This window comes from Jaculus jaculus, chromosome 5 (genome assembly GCF_020740685.1).
Source record: "Jaculus jaculus isolate mJacJac1 chromosome 5, mJacJac1.mat.Y.cur, whole genome shotgun sequence".
Classification (NCBI taxonomy): Eukaryota; Metazoa; Chordata; class Mammalia; order Rodentia; family Dipodidae; genus Jaculus; species Jaculus jaculus.
The window spans coordinates 27,874,618-27,890,635 of record NC_059106.1 but is presented as its reverse complement, the minus strand read 5'-3'; the positions used below and the strand labels follow the sequence as shown (position 1 = coordinate 27,890,635).

At 39.3% G+C, this 16,018-nt stretch overlaps 1 protein-coding gene across 2 annotated transcripts in view; it reads right to left on the bottom strand.

The window, feature by feature from the left end:
- Positions 1-16,018, bottom strand: part of Cntnap5 (contactin associated protein family member 5) — a 768,721-nt gene that overhangs the window by 144,288 nt on the left and 608,415 nt on the right. For both annotated transcript variants that reach the window (XM_045150560.1, XM_045150562.1), the window contains one exon: positions 6,954-7,110. In XM_045150560.1, the coding sequence (XP_045006495.1) occupies positions 6,954-7,110 (157 nt within the window). The remainder of the gene's footprint in view (positions 1-6,953; positions 7,111-16,018) is intronic.

Genomic DNA, 16,018 nt, shown 5'->3' with positions numbered 1-16,018 from the left:
TTAAACCCTAAATCATTTTCTTTTTCTATTTTATGTCATCATTTTCCAGAGGACACGCTAGTGCAAACATAAAAGAATATAATTGGGAACAGAAACCTCTACACTTTCTCACTATCCCAAATAAAAGACAGCTTGAGTGTGAGAGTAAGAATTTCATTTCTGTTGATTGTGCTGTTTGGATGAGAAAGCTTCGAACTCAGACAGTGGGGCATCATCCTCAAGCAGACAGTGCAAGATCCCCTGCCTTCTCCAACATGCCACCGCTCCACTCTTCCCATCCTTCTCCAATAATCACTATTGATTGCACAGCTCAGTGCCCTCTTTATGCCATATCATGGGTTTCACTATGAAGCTGTCCCTGAATTTTCTCTCTTGCTTCAATACTTCACCAGGATAAGGCAGCTGCATCAGAGAGCTCCTCTCCGAAGCATTGACATACTGACTGAGTGGAGAAAGTTCCTTCACAAATGATCACTGATCCTGAGATGGCTATGCAATACAAGTTTCTTCATTTCTTTTTGTCTTCACTGCTTACATTTTGGTGGAGATATAAATCCTTAAGAAATGTGTGTCAAAGTGCTATCAGTCTTCTCTTGAGAAATGTTTTCCCTTGTACAAACAGCCTTCTCTCCCCATAGTTTCTATAACCACAGATTTAATCCACTGTGGATAAAATAATATTTTTAAAGAAACATGTTGATGATAAACACATGAAGAATGTGTTTAGCTTGTCTTCATTCCCTTAAGAGAGCATTATAATCACCTTTTACATCTGATTATAATCACTTTTTTACATCTGATGAAGATTCAAACCAGGCTCACATTGGTTCTATACACAAACATGTTATGCAAGTTGACTTGAATATCTGTGCACTTCAAAATAAGCAGCAATTCATAGAACCAAACCACAACAGATACTGAAGGCCGAGTGAGTCAGATATCCAGTTGGGGCTTCCTTTAAGAAGGAAATGCACTTTTCTTTTCTCCATGAACCTATCCTTTTCCAGCTTTCACTCAGCACTGTGACACACACCCATCACCTCTATTTGTTTGGATCTGATTTAATCTTATGAAATTCAATTGGCTGGTTATGAGGGTTTATTACAACAGAACAAAGAATTACCAGTCATCAGAGGCTTGGAGGTTACCCAAGCTCCCAAAACAGCCTGACACAACCAGGAGAAAAAAGGGATGCTACTCTTATGGGATTGCAGTGACTCTGGGAGACTTCTTACTGGCATAGTTACCAGAGGCCATGATTCACAATCCCTACTTTAGCAGCCCTTTCTATGTAGTAAAAAGTAGGATCCTTGAGTTTAGCTAAAATAGCAACTCTGCCCCCTCAGTCATGTGGCATGGCCAACACCATACATTATCTCAGAGCCTTAGTTTCTTTTACTGAGAGAAAGAGATGATAAAACCAACCTCAAGGAAAGGGTCTCTGGGATGTTACTTTCAGATACAGCAATAAGGCACTTTTAAGTGACAGAACTGTGTAGTTGCAACATATTAAACTGCAATACCAGGCCAATTCAGTTTTCTGACCACTTTTACCAAACAGAAGAACTTGAGAGGTTTGCAAAGTTATTTGAAGTTGCTCCAGTCCACAAAGGACACTGAGGGTATTAGAAAGGGCATGATGATCTAAAACAAACAAAACTGAAACATATGGAAAGCTAGCTTGGGCGTTTGTTGACCAAGAAGAAAGGAGAGAGCTGGCTAAGCAGTATACACCATTCTCTACTTTCTCACTGTGGAGTGAATGTAACCAGCTACCTTGCCACATCTTCCCCACCACGATGGACTATAACATGGAACTGGAAGCTGAAATAAACCTTTTCATACTAAAAAAAAAAGAAAAAAAAAAGAAAGAGGTGGTAAGATGGCTGAACCTGAATAACTGTCTCACAATCATGTTAGTTTCTGGAAGTCCTTTTTTTATTATAGAAAGAACAGAGTTGGATACATAAATTTAAAAAAAAAAATTCATTCCCACAGCTTTTACCAGGTCTCACAACTCCATGTGCAGTTCATGTTCACAGAACTTCAATTGGAAAAGCTGCCTTATTAAAATTTCCCATACAACAACTTCCATGATCTGATACAACTTTCAGCCATGACCTATAACTCCCTAACTTGAAACTATGCAACAATAATGCCAATGTACTTGTGTAGTTGAGTTTTATATTATTTCATATTTCTCTGAGTAAACATAAAACTAACTTGTTTGCTCCCTTAGCTAACTTCTGGATCTGTCAAACTTAGTTACTGCTTTTATTTGAAATAAAACATTTTCAGCACATTTCTGACTCGGTTTCTGGTCCAAAGTTATTATATCTGCTATCAAGATTTCATATTGATTCACTAATTACTAACTAACTAAAATTTGCCCTACTGTCCTTTGAATTGCTTGGGGATTTGGACTCTGCACAGAGTAAGGGTTGCCTGGCATTGAGTGCTGTACAGTAAGGAAGAAGTCAGCAAGTAGTGCTACATGAGTCAAGAATGAAGGTAATTTGATAGCCAACAACTATCCTCAATTCTCCACCACGGGATATAATTATGCCTTAGACCATGAATAAAAATAAAAACAAACAAACAAACAAACAAACAAACAAAAATTAAATCTGAAGTCCAGTCTACAGGCTGGAGGAGTAGACAACTTCATGAAAATGACAGATGGAAAGTCTTGACCTTTTCTCATCCAAAATGTGGCCTGAGGCATTCAATATGAGCCCATCTGAGTAAGGCAGGCAGCCTGACAAATGAAGATCAGCTCTTCCATCTTTGCTCTTGGTTGGTTGGTTGTAGAACAAGAACTATATCTAATGATAAATTTTGACTACTTAACAGGGGTTGCATGCTATAAGAAGTAAGGGGAGATGGGAATTTTTTTTTTTTAACCTGGCTCTAAAGGATATGGAAAAGGTCATGAAATATGTGGGTGATGAAGACGTCTTGACATGGGGGTGGAGGAAAAGGACATGATGAGTCCTGTGAGCACAGCATGGACATGGAGTGGTCATCAGTGAGTGAATTAATCAGTAAGCAGTCCCTGTGAGAACAGCATAGATGTGGAGGGTTCAGCAGTGAGTGAATTAATCAGAAGGTCAATAGAGGGGGAGGCTGAAATCTGAGTGGAACAAGTGATTGGTGGAATGTTCTGAAGAAGGAGATAAGATATGGGCAAACACACTTCAACATGATTTAGTTGAGTGTGTTATACTCATGATGCTTTACCAAGCAGTCAGCTAAGCCCTGGCCAATTGTTCCCTGATGAAGTGTGGGAGCTGTAGCAACACTCAGTAAGGGAACAATGCACAAGGAAGACTTCTCTTTTGATGGCTTTTTCCATGCTTTTTAGCTCCTGCATCCGCATCACATATAATTGTACAGCATTAAGTGAAGGTGCTTCCATTTTAGCCTATAAGTCTGAAAATATTGTATATAAGTGTATTGAAGGTGAATTTGTGATTCAAAGAAATGATTGAAATTAAGCACTTAGAATAGGGGATTTTAATGTTTTCTTGGAAACACTAGTACCTAAAGATCTCTCCCAATCTTGGAGATGCTTTCTCTTGTCACTTTCTGAATGTGTATCCACATGTAGCTACCAGCATCAGGAGCAGATTGTAGATGTTTTGTTGATAGACATCTGTTCTCTGCCTATAACATAAGGGAGATTGTATTTGCAGGCATCTGCAATACTGCTATAGAATTCATGCAGGATGCAGTCAAGATAAGACAAAAGTCCATTGTACCTCTAGTCAACTTCATCTGATTTTATCCATATTAAGAATTTGGGGTGATGGAGTGCACCCAAGTAACTTGCCTCTATTCTAAAATATGGTACACACTTTATGGAGCCAAATGAAGTACATATTTGGTCCTTTCTGCAAAAAAGTCTTAACTAGACATAATATATCATTTGAAACAGTCTCTGTGAGTAGCAGTGTGAACAGTAAAAGAAAATACAAGCAAGATTATGACAGATCTGAGAGCAGCTTGGCATTGGAATTATTAATTATAACTGAGCAGGATTGGATGAGGCAAACGAAAATCACATAAGCCAAGACCAAATATTGCCTTAAATTTAGTCAAAACCCAAAGGCGTATGGAAACGTCCTGTTGATATATTCATAATCAATGCAGTAAAAAGCAAGCAGTTTAGTTAGAGAGCATCAGAAATGTACATGTAATGGAATTGAAGGCTTAGAACAAATACCTCATAGCAGTGAATTGTGTGATATGGTGTGGTGGTTTGATTCAGGTGTTCCTCATAAATTTAGGTGTTCTGAATGCTAGGTTTACAACTGATGGAGATTTGGGAATTGATGTCCCTTGGAGGCAGTGTATTGTTGGGGGCAGGCTTATAGGTATTATAGCCAGTTTCCCCTTGCCATTTTTTGGGCACATTCTCCTATTGCCATTGTCCACCTTATGTTGGCCAGGGGGTGATATCAACCCTCTGTTCATGCTATTTCCCCTACATCATGGAGCTTCAAGTTGCTCTTGGTAGGGTGATTTCGGCCAGCAATGCAAACTTGAGTGAAATGGTAATGTTGATACTGAGAGTGGGGTTGCTGCTAGACACCTGTGTGGCACTGGCCTTTTGTAGCCGATTTTCAAGAGGAATGTGGAAGGTTTTGAAACTTTGGTCTTAGAGATGTCTTGCAGTGCTATCAGCTTCATGGACTATTCTTGTCAGAGTTGAAAGAATTGATTGCAGTAAGGACTATGGACTGTGAGGTTTGTCTTATGAAGATGAGGAAAGCTTTGCTAGGACTGGACTAGAATCTGTTTGTGTGGGAGGCTTGCTGCTATGCCCCTGTCCTGAGAATTTGTGCCAGGTTGTATTGCATAGAAATATACTGGTGTAAGCAGAGGGATATAGCACAGAAATGAAATCTTTGGGATGAAACTTCTGCCCATTCATCTGCAATTATGTGAGACTACAACCATTGACATTGGGCCAGCTAACCTGCATTGGGAAGACTCTTTTGAAGGGGACTGAATGCTGAAGGAATGTCCTGTTCTTCAAAGTCTACTTTATTCCCCCCTGGATCAACAAATCAGCACCCTATCTGTTACTGTGGAGTATAAGAGATGCAGGAAAGAGAGGGTCATTGAGTTTGCAATGCCGTCTTTTGTTTTGGAAAGGTCCATGGGCAATGTGAAGCAGATTTATTGGATGTTTGCATCAAGACCGGATGGAGCCATGAGGATGAACCATGGGTTGCAGTGGAGACAAGGTGGAGATGTAAGGACCAAGAGATGATTGCCAAGGAGAGCGTCACCCTGGATGAAGTTTTCTAGGAATGTGAGTAGCCTAGCTGGAGGGGCTGAATTGGAGCTCCAGAGACTTATTGCTAGTTAGAATTATCAGACATGGAGACTTGTCAATGGCTGGAGTTGCTATACTTGGAGCTATAGAGTTTGATGTTTTGCCCTGTTTTAAATATTGTATTGGTTAAATATTTCTTTGTTATACCCAACACCACCTTTTGCAGTGTAAATGTTTATTCTGTGCCATCATATTTTTTTTTTTTTTGGTATTATGGCTCAGTTACAAGATCTTGGATTATGGGAATGTTTGAACATCATTAGGATTGATAAAAATTGTGGGGACTTTAAATATGTATTGAATGCATTTCATTTTATATCATGGATTAGTTTATGGGGGGCAGGGGCAGAATGTTATGGTTTCACTCAGGAATTCCCATAAAATTAGGGGTTCTAAATGATAGGTTCACAGCTGATGGATGGAGATTTGGGAGCTAATGCCTCTTAGAGGCAGTGTATTGTTGGGGGTGAGCTTATGGGTATTACAGCCAGTTTCTCTTTGCCAGTGTTCAACACATTTCTCCTGTTGCTGTTTTCCACCTTATGTTGGCCAGGGATTTTAACAACCCTCTGATCATGCTATCATTTTCCCATGCATCATGGAGCTGCCTCTCAAGTTTGTAAGCCAAAATAACTAATTTTTCCCCCAAAAGTTGCTCTAAGTTGGGTGATTTCAGGTGATCATCAGCAAAAAATGAACCTGACTGCAACATAGGGTATTAGAAATTCTGGCTGGAGACAGACTTGAGTTCAAATTGCAGTCCTGTCATTTTCCAGACAATGTCTGACCCTAGGAAAGCTATTTAACTCTTCTACAACTGAAATTCTCCACCCCAAAATGCAAAGGTGAGAGAAAAAGTAAAATCTAAAGATTGCCATGAGAATTATATATTGCCTTTTGTGCCCTTCAATAGATGGCTCAGTTTATAAGGCAGACTGCTGCAGGAATTCACCTTGCTATATCTTTAATTGTGGTAACAGGTTCTGAAACAACAGTGGAAGAAATACAAACTATCTACATAGTTGCAAACACTGTTGTCCCAGCCTTTCCAAAAACCTGTACTATACCCATTATAGAAAAGATGAAAAATGTTGTGAATTTAAATATTCCATTCCAGGTTGGAGAGATGGCTTAGCAGTTAAGCGCTTGCCTGTGAAGCCTAAGGACCCTGGATTGAAGCTGGATTCGCCAGGACCCATGTTATCCAGATGCACAAGGGGTGCACACATCTGGAGTTTGTTTACTATGCCTGGAGGCCCTGTCATGCCCATTCTCTCTCTCTCTCTCTTTCTCTTTCTCTCTCTCTCTCTCTCTCTCTCTCTCTCTCTCTCTCTCTCTCATCTGTCTCTTTCTCCATCTGTCACTTTCAAATAACTAAAAACAAACAAAAAGTTTTAAATATTCCATTCTACTCTTTGGTTTTAAATGGAGGGTTCAGTAAAGAGTTATCAGTATAACCCTCTGTGCAGCCCTAATAATCAAGGACTGGGCCTTTTCAATGTAGTTCCAGATTGTATTGAATGTCTTATTCAATCTCATATCACTGTGAGGGAATTGCATCCATCTACTCCCGTTGCTCCCCATAGCAGTAGAAGGTAGCAGTTCTTACCACTCATCTTTGTCAGCATCACAATTGCAGAAATGGCGAAGGTCCAGGCAGCTCTCGTCCAGGCCACATTCACACTGCTGGATCCCAGGAAGAGAACCTCCCCAGTAAGGGTGCCTCTCATTGGATCGCCCAATCCACCAGGAAAATGGGGTTCCATCTGAAAGACAAGATGTTCCAAATGTAAGGACAAGAAAGCCAAAATAGCTCAGAGGATCTCACCGAAACTAAGTTGAATATGTTCAGTCTTCTTTCTACCATGCCTCCCTCCATTTCTTCCTTTTCTTTCCCTCAATCTCATCTACTCTTCCTTGCTTTCTTTTTCTCTGTTCTCTCCTCCTCTCTCTTTCTCTTCTCTCTCTCTCTCTCTGTGTCTGATTTGGCTTCTGGTTTTTATTTTCTTTTTTCTTCTTTGTGTCTAACATTCTCTCATCTTTCTATCTATATTCTGTGTGTATATGTGTGTGTGTATTCATATATATGTGTCTGAATAGAAATACTTCATCAAAAGTATTTAAACCCGTGTGCGGTGGTGCACACCTTTAATGCCAGAACTTGGGATTGCCATGAGTTCAAGGCCAACTTGAGGCTCCATAGTGAATTCCAGGTCAGCTTGAGCCAGAGCGAGACCCTACCTCAAAGAAACCAAAAAAAAAAAAAAAAAAAAGGACTTATATATAGCTAGGTGTGGTGGTGCACACCTTTAATCCCAGCACTTGGGAGGCAGGAGGAAGGGTGTGGTTGTTTGAATAGATGATTCCCATATATTTAGTTTTTTATTACTTTGTAGTTTAAATCTTCAACCACCTGGCTGGAGGAAGTATCACTGGGTGGATCTTAAGGTGTGGTGATGGGTTTTAGATTTGAATCTAAAAATATGCATAGTGTGCCTAGCTGGAGTTCCTGAAGTGTGCTCTGTGACTTTTGATTGTACTTATCTCTCTTTGCTTGGTCCTGTGAAAGCAGGCTAGCTTCTTCTGCCATTAAGAAACTTCCCCTGGATCTGTAGGCTTCAATAAATATCCCTTCCTCCATAACTGTGCCTGGTCTGGAGGTTCATCTCAGTGAACCTTAAGCTGTCTGCTAAATAGAAGTAGGTGGATCGCCATGAGTTTGAGGCCACCTTGAGACTACATAGTTAATTCCAGGTCAGCCTGGGTTAGAGTGAGATCCTACCTCAAAAAACAAAACAAAACAAACAAACAAAAAAAAACTATTTATATATCTGAATACTGAATAATGACATCACGAAGAAAAGCAAAATAAAGAAACATACAAAATGTGCTGTCAGAGGTTGTATTACCATACATAAAAGTATGTGAGAATAATAAGTAAGTAATTTACTACATGAAAAGAACACAAAACATGGGTAAATGCAGTGTGTCTGGGGGTTGGGGAGTGAGGTGATGTGTGGATAAGAAGACATTTGCCATGCTCAATGAAACTTGTGAGGAGGGACCTTGGTAGAAAGACCAGCTTTAAGCAGAACTTGAAGACAGTGAGCAAATTGCATATGACCATCTGTGAAAAGTATCCCAGGTAAAGAAAATGAATACCATAAAGCTGAGAGGAAAGCAGGACATGTCTCAGATCTATGGCAAATATTTTAGTTATAATTTTCAAAAATGTATTTATCTATTATTAAAAAATCACAAGATAACAGTTAAATGAACTTACATTGATATAGTTATTGGTTAGAAGCTACAGATTCACTCTGCTCATTCCAAACTACATATGGGAGACAGTGGGCTGCCACAAAGTAGTTAAGATGGAGGAAATGGGTCTTAGGTTCAGCCACACTAGAAGAACCGCAAACGCCAAGGGCCAGACCCAGCCAAGCCTTCCGGGTTGCTGACACGAAGGCCACATCCCTTCTGAGATGTCAGAACAACAAAGCCTGGCTCACCACAGGAAATGTGTTTAGTGCTGATCCACATGGAGCTGTTTCCTGTAACACCTCCCAGTCAAGCTTCTCACAGGCATGACTAAAGGTAAGACTCCACTTTTCTACCTGCATCTAAGCTTGAAGGGACAACTAATATTCAAATTTTGACTTCAATGTGGAGGCAGGACTCAAAATATGAATTTTGCTCATACTATTCAAATGATGGTGGGCAGGAATGGGTTCAACACCCATGATGATGCTAAGTACACATTCAGTATAACTTCAAAGGTCCAGCCATGGAACACTAAAATCTCCTATAAAATATGGTAGTTTGTCCAAATGCCTACTTCTTTCATCCATGTTTTACTAGTCCACGAGGTGTGTGTGCCATGGGAGTTTGGCTAATTCTGCTTTTACAACCAGGATGCCCTGAAGACATTCTGCTTTGACAGGAAGCAGAATGGAGAATATCAATTCTCCCCTGAACCACCTACATGAGGCGTAGAAATGTCAATGGTGGAAGAGACACATGCCTGTGTTTAGTTGCCCAGGTTCAAGAATCTAAGAGGTCAACTTCCAGGCAAGGAAATAGTGTTTACATACATTAGTGCAACTTCCATGGATTTCCATGCAACAGACCAGTCAATGATCCAAGGAGGATTCCAGGCCCTGGGAGGCAACAACTACAACTACGCAGAAGGTCCTGAAAATGCAGGAAGGCTCTCACTGCACCATACAGAAGAAAGTGAGGGGTTACTTCAGTTAGCCTGATATTTATATATTAGGAAATTATACTATTACACCTACAAATAAAATCTGAGATCATTCTGATTTCATGTAGAGATTTCAAGATATGATCTTGAGAAAGTATTGACTTTACAGTATGTGAAATAAATTTAACTTACCCCAAATCTAATAATACCACTAACATAAAAGCAAATTCCTTTGTTTACCAATGGAATTATTGCAATTAAAATAAGAAAATTTGATGAGTATGTTTGGGGTTACCAGCAGTGTTGATAAGTGTTTCACATATATTCACCACTTAATCATTTACTCATCCACCATTTTACATATAAGCTGAAGCACAGAATGATGAAATACTTTCCTATAGGCCATAGAGCTAGAAAGTTCAGTATATAACCACACTGTGCTGAGCACATGTCATCTCATCTGATCTCAAAGCTAAGCAGGGTCAGGCCGGGTCAGTACTTGAATGGGAGAGCTAGAAAGTCCAGAATAAATCCAAACACTGTTTTCTGAGAATATAGACCCTTAAGCCCTTATGTGATAAAAAAACATTATTCTCTGATTTGGGAAAAATAATTCATGTTTGCAAAGAGTAACTTTTAGCACAATATAAGAATGCATGTAAATTATAAGCAATTATATATTCTAGTGAATTAAAGAATAAAAAACATAACCAATGAATAAATATCTCCTGACTAATTTATTCACACATATTAAAAATAATGCCATGATCCTTTAAAGGTCTTCCCATCCCAAGTTATTGTAATTGAGAAGGTATTTGGCTTTGTTGTGAACAGCTTACAATTTGAAAAGCACCTCTTCCATCTTTACAAATACTCAGTGCTATCTGATTCCACCAGCTTAGTGTGAATGACAGGATGCCCCCCGTATTTATGGCTTAATACTAAATATTCTAGTGTGTGTGTGTGTGTGTGTGTGTGTGTGTGTGTGTGTGTGTGTGTGTATGTGTGTGTGTATCTCACATAGTCCTCAGCCATCTGATCTCTTCACAGACACTGAGGATGATTTTACAGTTTGGCTACTGTGAACAGTGCCACAATAATCATAGCGTTCAGATCCTATCACTTTGATGCCTTTGAGTATGTACTCAGGAGCACAATAGCTGAATAATAAGGTGGATCTATGCATTATCTTAAATGAAGTAAGTCAGATAGATAAGTGCTGCATGCTTTTTCAAATATAAAGGTTAAAAAAGTTGACCTGGATATACAATTATGATTAATAGAGTTTGGAAGGGTGGTGGATATGGAAAGCAGAAAAAGGGCATTTGTATTTAAGTAGTACATTCTGTATAAATGTATGAACAGAGCATATTGAACTCCAGTACATAGAAACAAAACTTAAGCTGGGCATGGTGGTAATCATTGTGACCACAACATGTGGGAAGAAGGGATGGTTGTAAATTGGAAGCCAGTTTTACCTATCAGTGAGGCCTAGTCTCAAAAACCCAAAAGAGTAAACAAACAAATAAAAATGGATAGAGTTGTATAGGCCCATTGTCCTAGATATTCAGGAGGCTGGGGGCAGGAGGGTCACTTGAGGCCATGCTTTTGAGAAAATCCTTCACAATAATGAGAACCCACCTCAAAAAAGGAAATACACATAATAATCACAATGTTCTTCAAAGTGTTTACTAATGGATTTTATACTCATTTACTGAGCCCAGGATTGTTACCTGAATTTGAAAATGCCTAGAGATTTTGACAAGAAAGTTAAGGGAAAAAAAAAAGTGTAGGACCTTTATTTAATATGCAAGGCAATGTAGACTGCATGATAGGCCATAGCCTTCAATTTGTCTAGAACACCAGCTGCCAGAAAGCTTTCTTCAGATTATCTCCATACAGAGAGTGCCACATCCCCCTTGCAGAACAGGAGTGAAATAGAAGACCATGCCATCTCTATTTCTGTCTCCAGAATGGAAGTATTTAAGCTTCCACTTAGCTTGATGTTTACAAGTCCCTGTTTTTCCAGCTACCCATAATAAGATCACTCAATATGAACTCAGAATAGGAACTTCAGAATTATTTTAAAGATATGTTTTGTTATTTATTTATAAGCAAAGAGAGATGGACATAGTAGGGTATCTTGCCACTGCAAGCAAACTCCAGACGCATGTGCCACTTTGCACATCTGGCTTTATAGAGATTCTATAACATCAAAACTGGGTTGTCAGGACTTGAAAGCAAATACCCATAATTGCTGAATCATATCTCCAGCCAGAATTTTTGAAATTGAGCCAAAGGAAGGCAAAAATGTAAAATTAAATATTATAGAATATATTTTCATTTGTTTTATTTTCATTTGTTTGGTGTAGCACAGAATGAGTTTGAACTCCTGATCCTTTTCCCAATGGCTGGAATATAAGCAAATGGGACCACACCTGGGTCTTGAATATTATAAAATATCTTATAGAGGGAATTAAAGCATAAAGGAGGTGTGTGGGTGTGTGTCAGAGAGAGAAGCAAGAAAATATGAAAAGAATTAAAAGGAAAAGGGAAAAAAAAGAAAAGGAGAAATAAGATAGGAAAACGGAATATTACCCCATACCTGTTACTTTTTTATTATTTTTATTTATTTATTTGAGAGAGAGAGAAGCAGAGAGAGGGAAAGAGAGAAATTGGAGCACCAGGGCCTCCAAAGATTTTGCAAACAAAATCTAGACCTTGTACATCTGGCTTACATGGGTCCTGGAAAATTTTGGCTTTGCAGGCAAATGCCTTAATTGCTAAGCCATCTACCCATCCCTTACTCCTTTTTGTACTGCTTCTGAATTCCAAACATTGCAGAAAATCAAGAGTAGAGGTTTTCTTAAATGAGTCAAGCACATCACCCCAACCCTGAGGTTTCTTCAAGTGAAATGTGAATCTGTTATTTATGGAGAAATATCTTAAGAATGAACATAGTGCATTTTGAAGAATATTCAAGACTAAGTCCATTTGTACATGCTCAGTTCAAATTATGATTTTTGTAAAACAAGAAATCCACATGAAATCACAAAGTTGCACAGTTTTATGACAAGCCACTAGGGGCTACTGGACAGAATTTAAATAGGAGAGCCCTTGAATCTTGCAGTTGTTAATTAAGGTCTTGACAACATAGGAAATGGTAAACATACAGATTCTCAGTAGTATGTACAACCACAGCCAGGAGAATTTGGCTATCCCTACTACCAGGAGCAGCCATAGCATGGTTCCAAACAATAGCAGAATAGAGCTGGGAGTTCTATAAAGCACATCGACTTCTACTGCACTGATTGCTGTCATTGTTGTTTTGGTTTCCCTTTATTTTATTTGTGTGTTTGGAAATAGCACATGCTCATAGTTTTATACTAAATGCCAATTGGAAAAATTTTAGCTTTTACAGTTTTATAACTTCAAGCAAGCCTTGTATTCATAAGCAAATGTGACACTGGGTTTATGGGCAGAGCAGATTTCCCTGCCCCATTCATGTCGGGCTTGGTATAGCATCTTGGTGCACCGAGGCATGAGAGCAGAAGTGATGGTACTTCAGGTGGGCCCTAGAACTAAAGAGATGTGCATGTGCCAATGTCCCATAGAAAGTTCCACTGACAAGGTCATCAGGATATGTTCAGTGGCTTTGGCTTTCATCTAGCTGGGGAATATGTCATGCACATAGTTCAGAGCCTAGAAGTATTTAGATAGGTAAGCATGATGTTGGGACTGGAGTGATGGCTCAGTAGGTAAGAGCACCTGCTCCACAAGGAGGAGCCAATGTGTATTTGAGCTCCCAGTACCTATGAGAAAAGCTGAGCAGGGCCTTGTACACTTCTAACCCTGTAGGGAGGGGTGAGCAGAGACAGGACAATCACTGGGATTCATTGATGAGTCTATCTGACAAAACAAAAACAAACAAACAAAGAAACAAAAACCAGCAGCTCCAGTTTCAGTGAGAGACTGTCTCATGAAAATAAAGAATAACAATGGAGGAGACACCAGAAACTGTGCAACCTCCATACCCTTCCATGTATGTACATGAGGTGTCATGCATGTGCACAGACATATGCATACATCACACACACACACACACACACACACACACAAAGTTTGAATGGTAAATGGCACTGACTGAGACAACTTTCCATAGAGTTATTGGCAATAACAGATAGTAGACCAATTAGATATAAGTATATGAAATAAATTTATAAGGATGCTAAAGAAATACAAGGAAAGATAATCATGAATCCTACTTTTAAGATGTTTCAGAATTTGATTCAGAACATAAAGATAAATGCATATTAGGAGAATGTAAAGGGTGTCATTGCCTGTATTTCCCTCTGTCATAGACAGCTTCATGTTGCTGGGATGAATTTCCAAACCAGGCACAATTCATGGGAGAAAAAGCATTTACTGAAGCTTAGAGATCTAGGGGAAGTTCCCTAAGGGCAGAAGAAGATGGACCCCTTTCACAGCTACACATAGAAAGAAAGAAATAACATCACCAGCACCACAAGCAAGCATACTCCAGAACCCCAGGCAGAGTTTAAGCACTCTACATACCTTTAGTCTGGAATTCAAGATCTACCTTCACACCTTAGGCCTGGACTCCAGGGTCACCCTACAGTGACAAGTTACAAGCTTTAATAAAACTCCTGAATCTATTGGGTTCATTGATTCAAACTACTACACCATCCTATCCTGACTATCTAACTGTACATTTTTGTAAGCGATGATCACCAATACTTCACTAATTAATTGAACAACCCCTGATGCCTTCTCCAGCTGCTTCTGCCTTCCCCTATCATTATGCTCACATGACCTCTATCCAACTCAGTCTCAACTGCGGACATAAAACACTCACATCTGTGTCTAGATGTCCCTTTAACATTGTACTTGGCTCTTTCTGTGATTCGTATGGCTATTGTTCTCAGTGATGATGGTTTTGCCTCCTCTCTGATTCTTAATGTTACTCACTCATGAATTTGTTTATGGATAACTTTGAAGAAGCTGGTCATTTAACTGTAACATGGTAAAGCCAACATTTGTACTCTATCTCAGCCTTTTCCATATGAAGAATCCAGATTTAAAAAAAAAAAAAAAAATTACCTACCTGGCTGCAGAGATGACTCAGCCATTAAAGGTGCTTGCTTTCAAAGCCTGATACCCCAGCTTTGATTTTTCAGTACCCATATAAGGCCAGACATTCCCCAAATGGTGAGTATATCTGGAGTTCATTTGCAGTGGCTTCAGAGTCTTGTGCACCCACATTATCTTTTCCTCTCTCTCTCAAGTAACTTAATAGACTTTAAAAATTATATATCAAAATAAGTTATTTATAAACAACATAATAAGTAATATAATAGAAATGATATATAATAATTGCATCAATGATTTCCTTTTTGTTGTTTTTTGAGGCAGGGTCTCATTCAAGCCCAGGCTATCCCTGGAATTCATCTTGTATTCTAGGTTGGTCTCCAACCCATGGGAATGCTCCTAACTCAGCCTCCCAGATGCTAGGATTAAATGTGTGTGCCCAAATCCATGGCTGTCCATTATTTCTTAATTCTATCTATGTAAAGGTCATGATGTGGTCCATCAATGATATAAATTTTATTAGCCTTCTGCTTAGGAGTAAAATGCCCAGTTACACAGATATGAATGAATGCTGCCTGAAAGAGGTAAAGATAAACATAGCAAGTAATGGAGTACACAGGGCAAGACACTGACTTTTGTTCAAGAGTCCTGAATGCTCTCAATAAATGATGATGACTTTTGAGTAGGGGTTGCATGCCGAGTACTTCAGCAAGCAGAATCAAGGGAAGCATTTCTGCAGGTCAGGACCACAGAGAGAAAGGACTGGACTTCCACACCGCATCTCTAGGAAGTAGCTTTCTTTTGTAAAGAGAGTCCCACATGTACTACCTACCTGTGCTTGTTTACTGATTATAGGCCACTGTGTTTGGTGGAGTGGAAGATGAGGCCACCAGAGTCCTAAGGGCATGTGCTTTCTGTTTACGTCAGGAAAATGACCCACCGTTGGAACACAATGCAGATCAACATGCTGGTGCAGACAGAATACAGTGTCAACTAAAGAAATCTTGTGTATGATTCCTTTATCAATAGACTCTCATTTCTGAAGAGACATTTAGTTAGGAAGCAACAACCTCATCCATATCAGAAAAGAATGGCAGACATTCATCAAAGTCAACCATGGTCGCATTGTCTGGCAGCCAGAAGCCTGAAATCAGAGCACATGTCTAATACCATGATGAACAGCCAGTGAGTGGCATCAAGAATTAACATCTTTATAATGGTGCGCACTGCCCTCTTCTGCTGCCTATTCATTTAAATTGAAGCCAGAAGAGAGAGGGGGAGAAAGAGAAGATTAATGATACTGTCTCACAGTACAAATGATAAAAGTCTCCTTAATGATATGGTCATCTTGAACTGGCCTA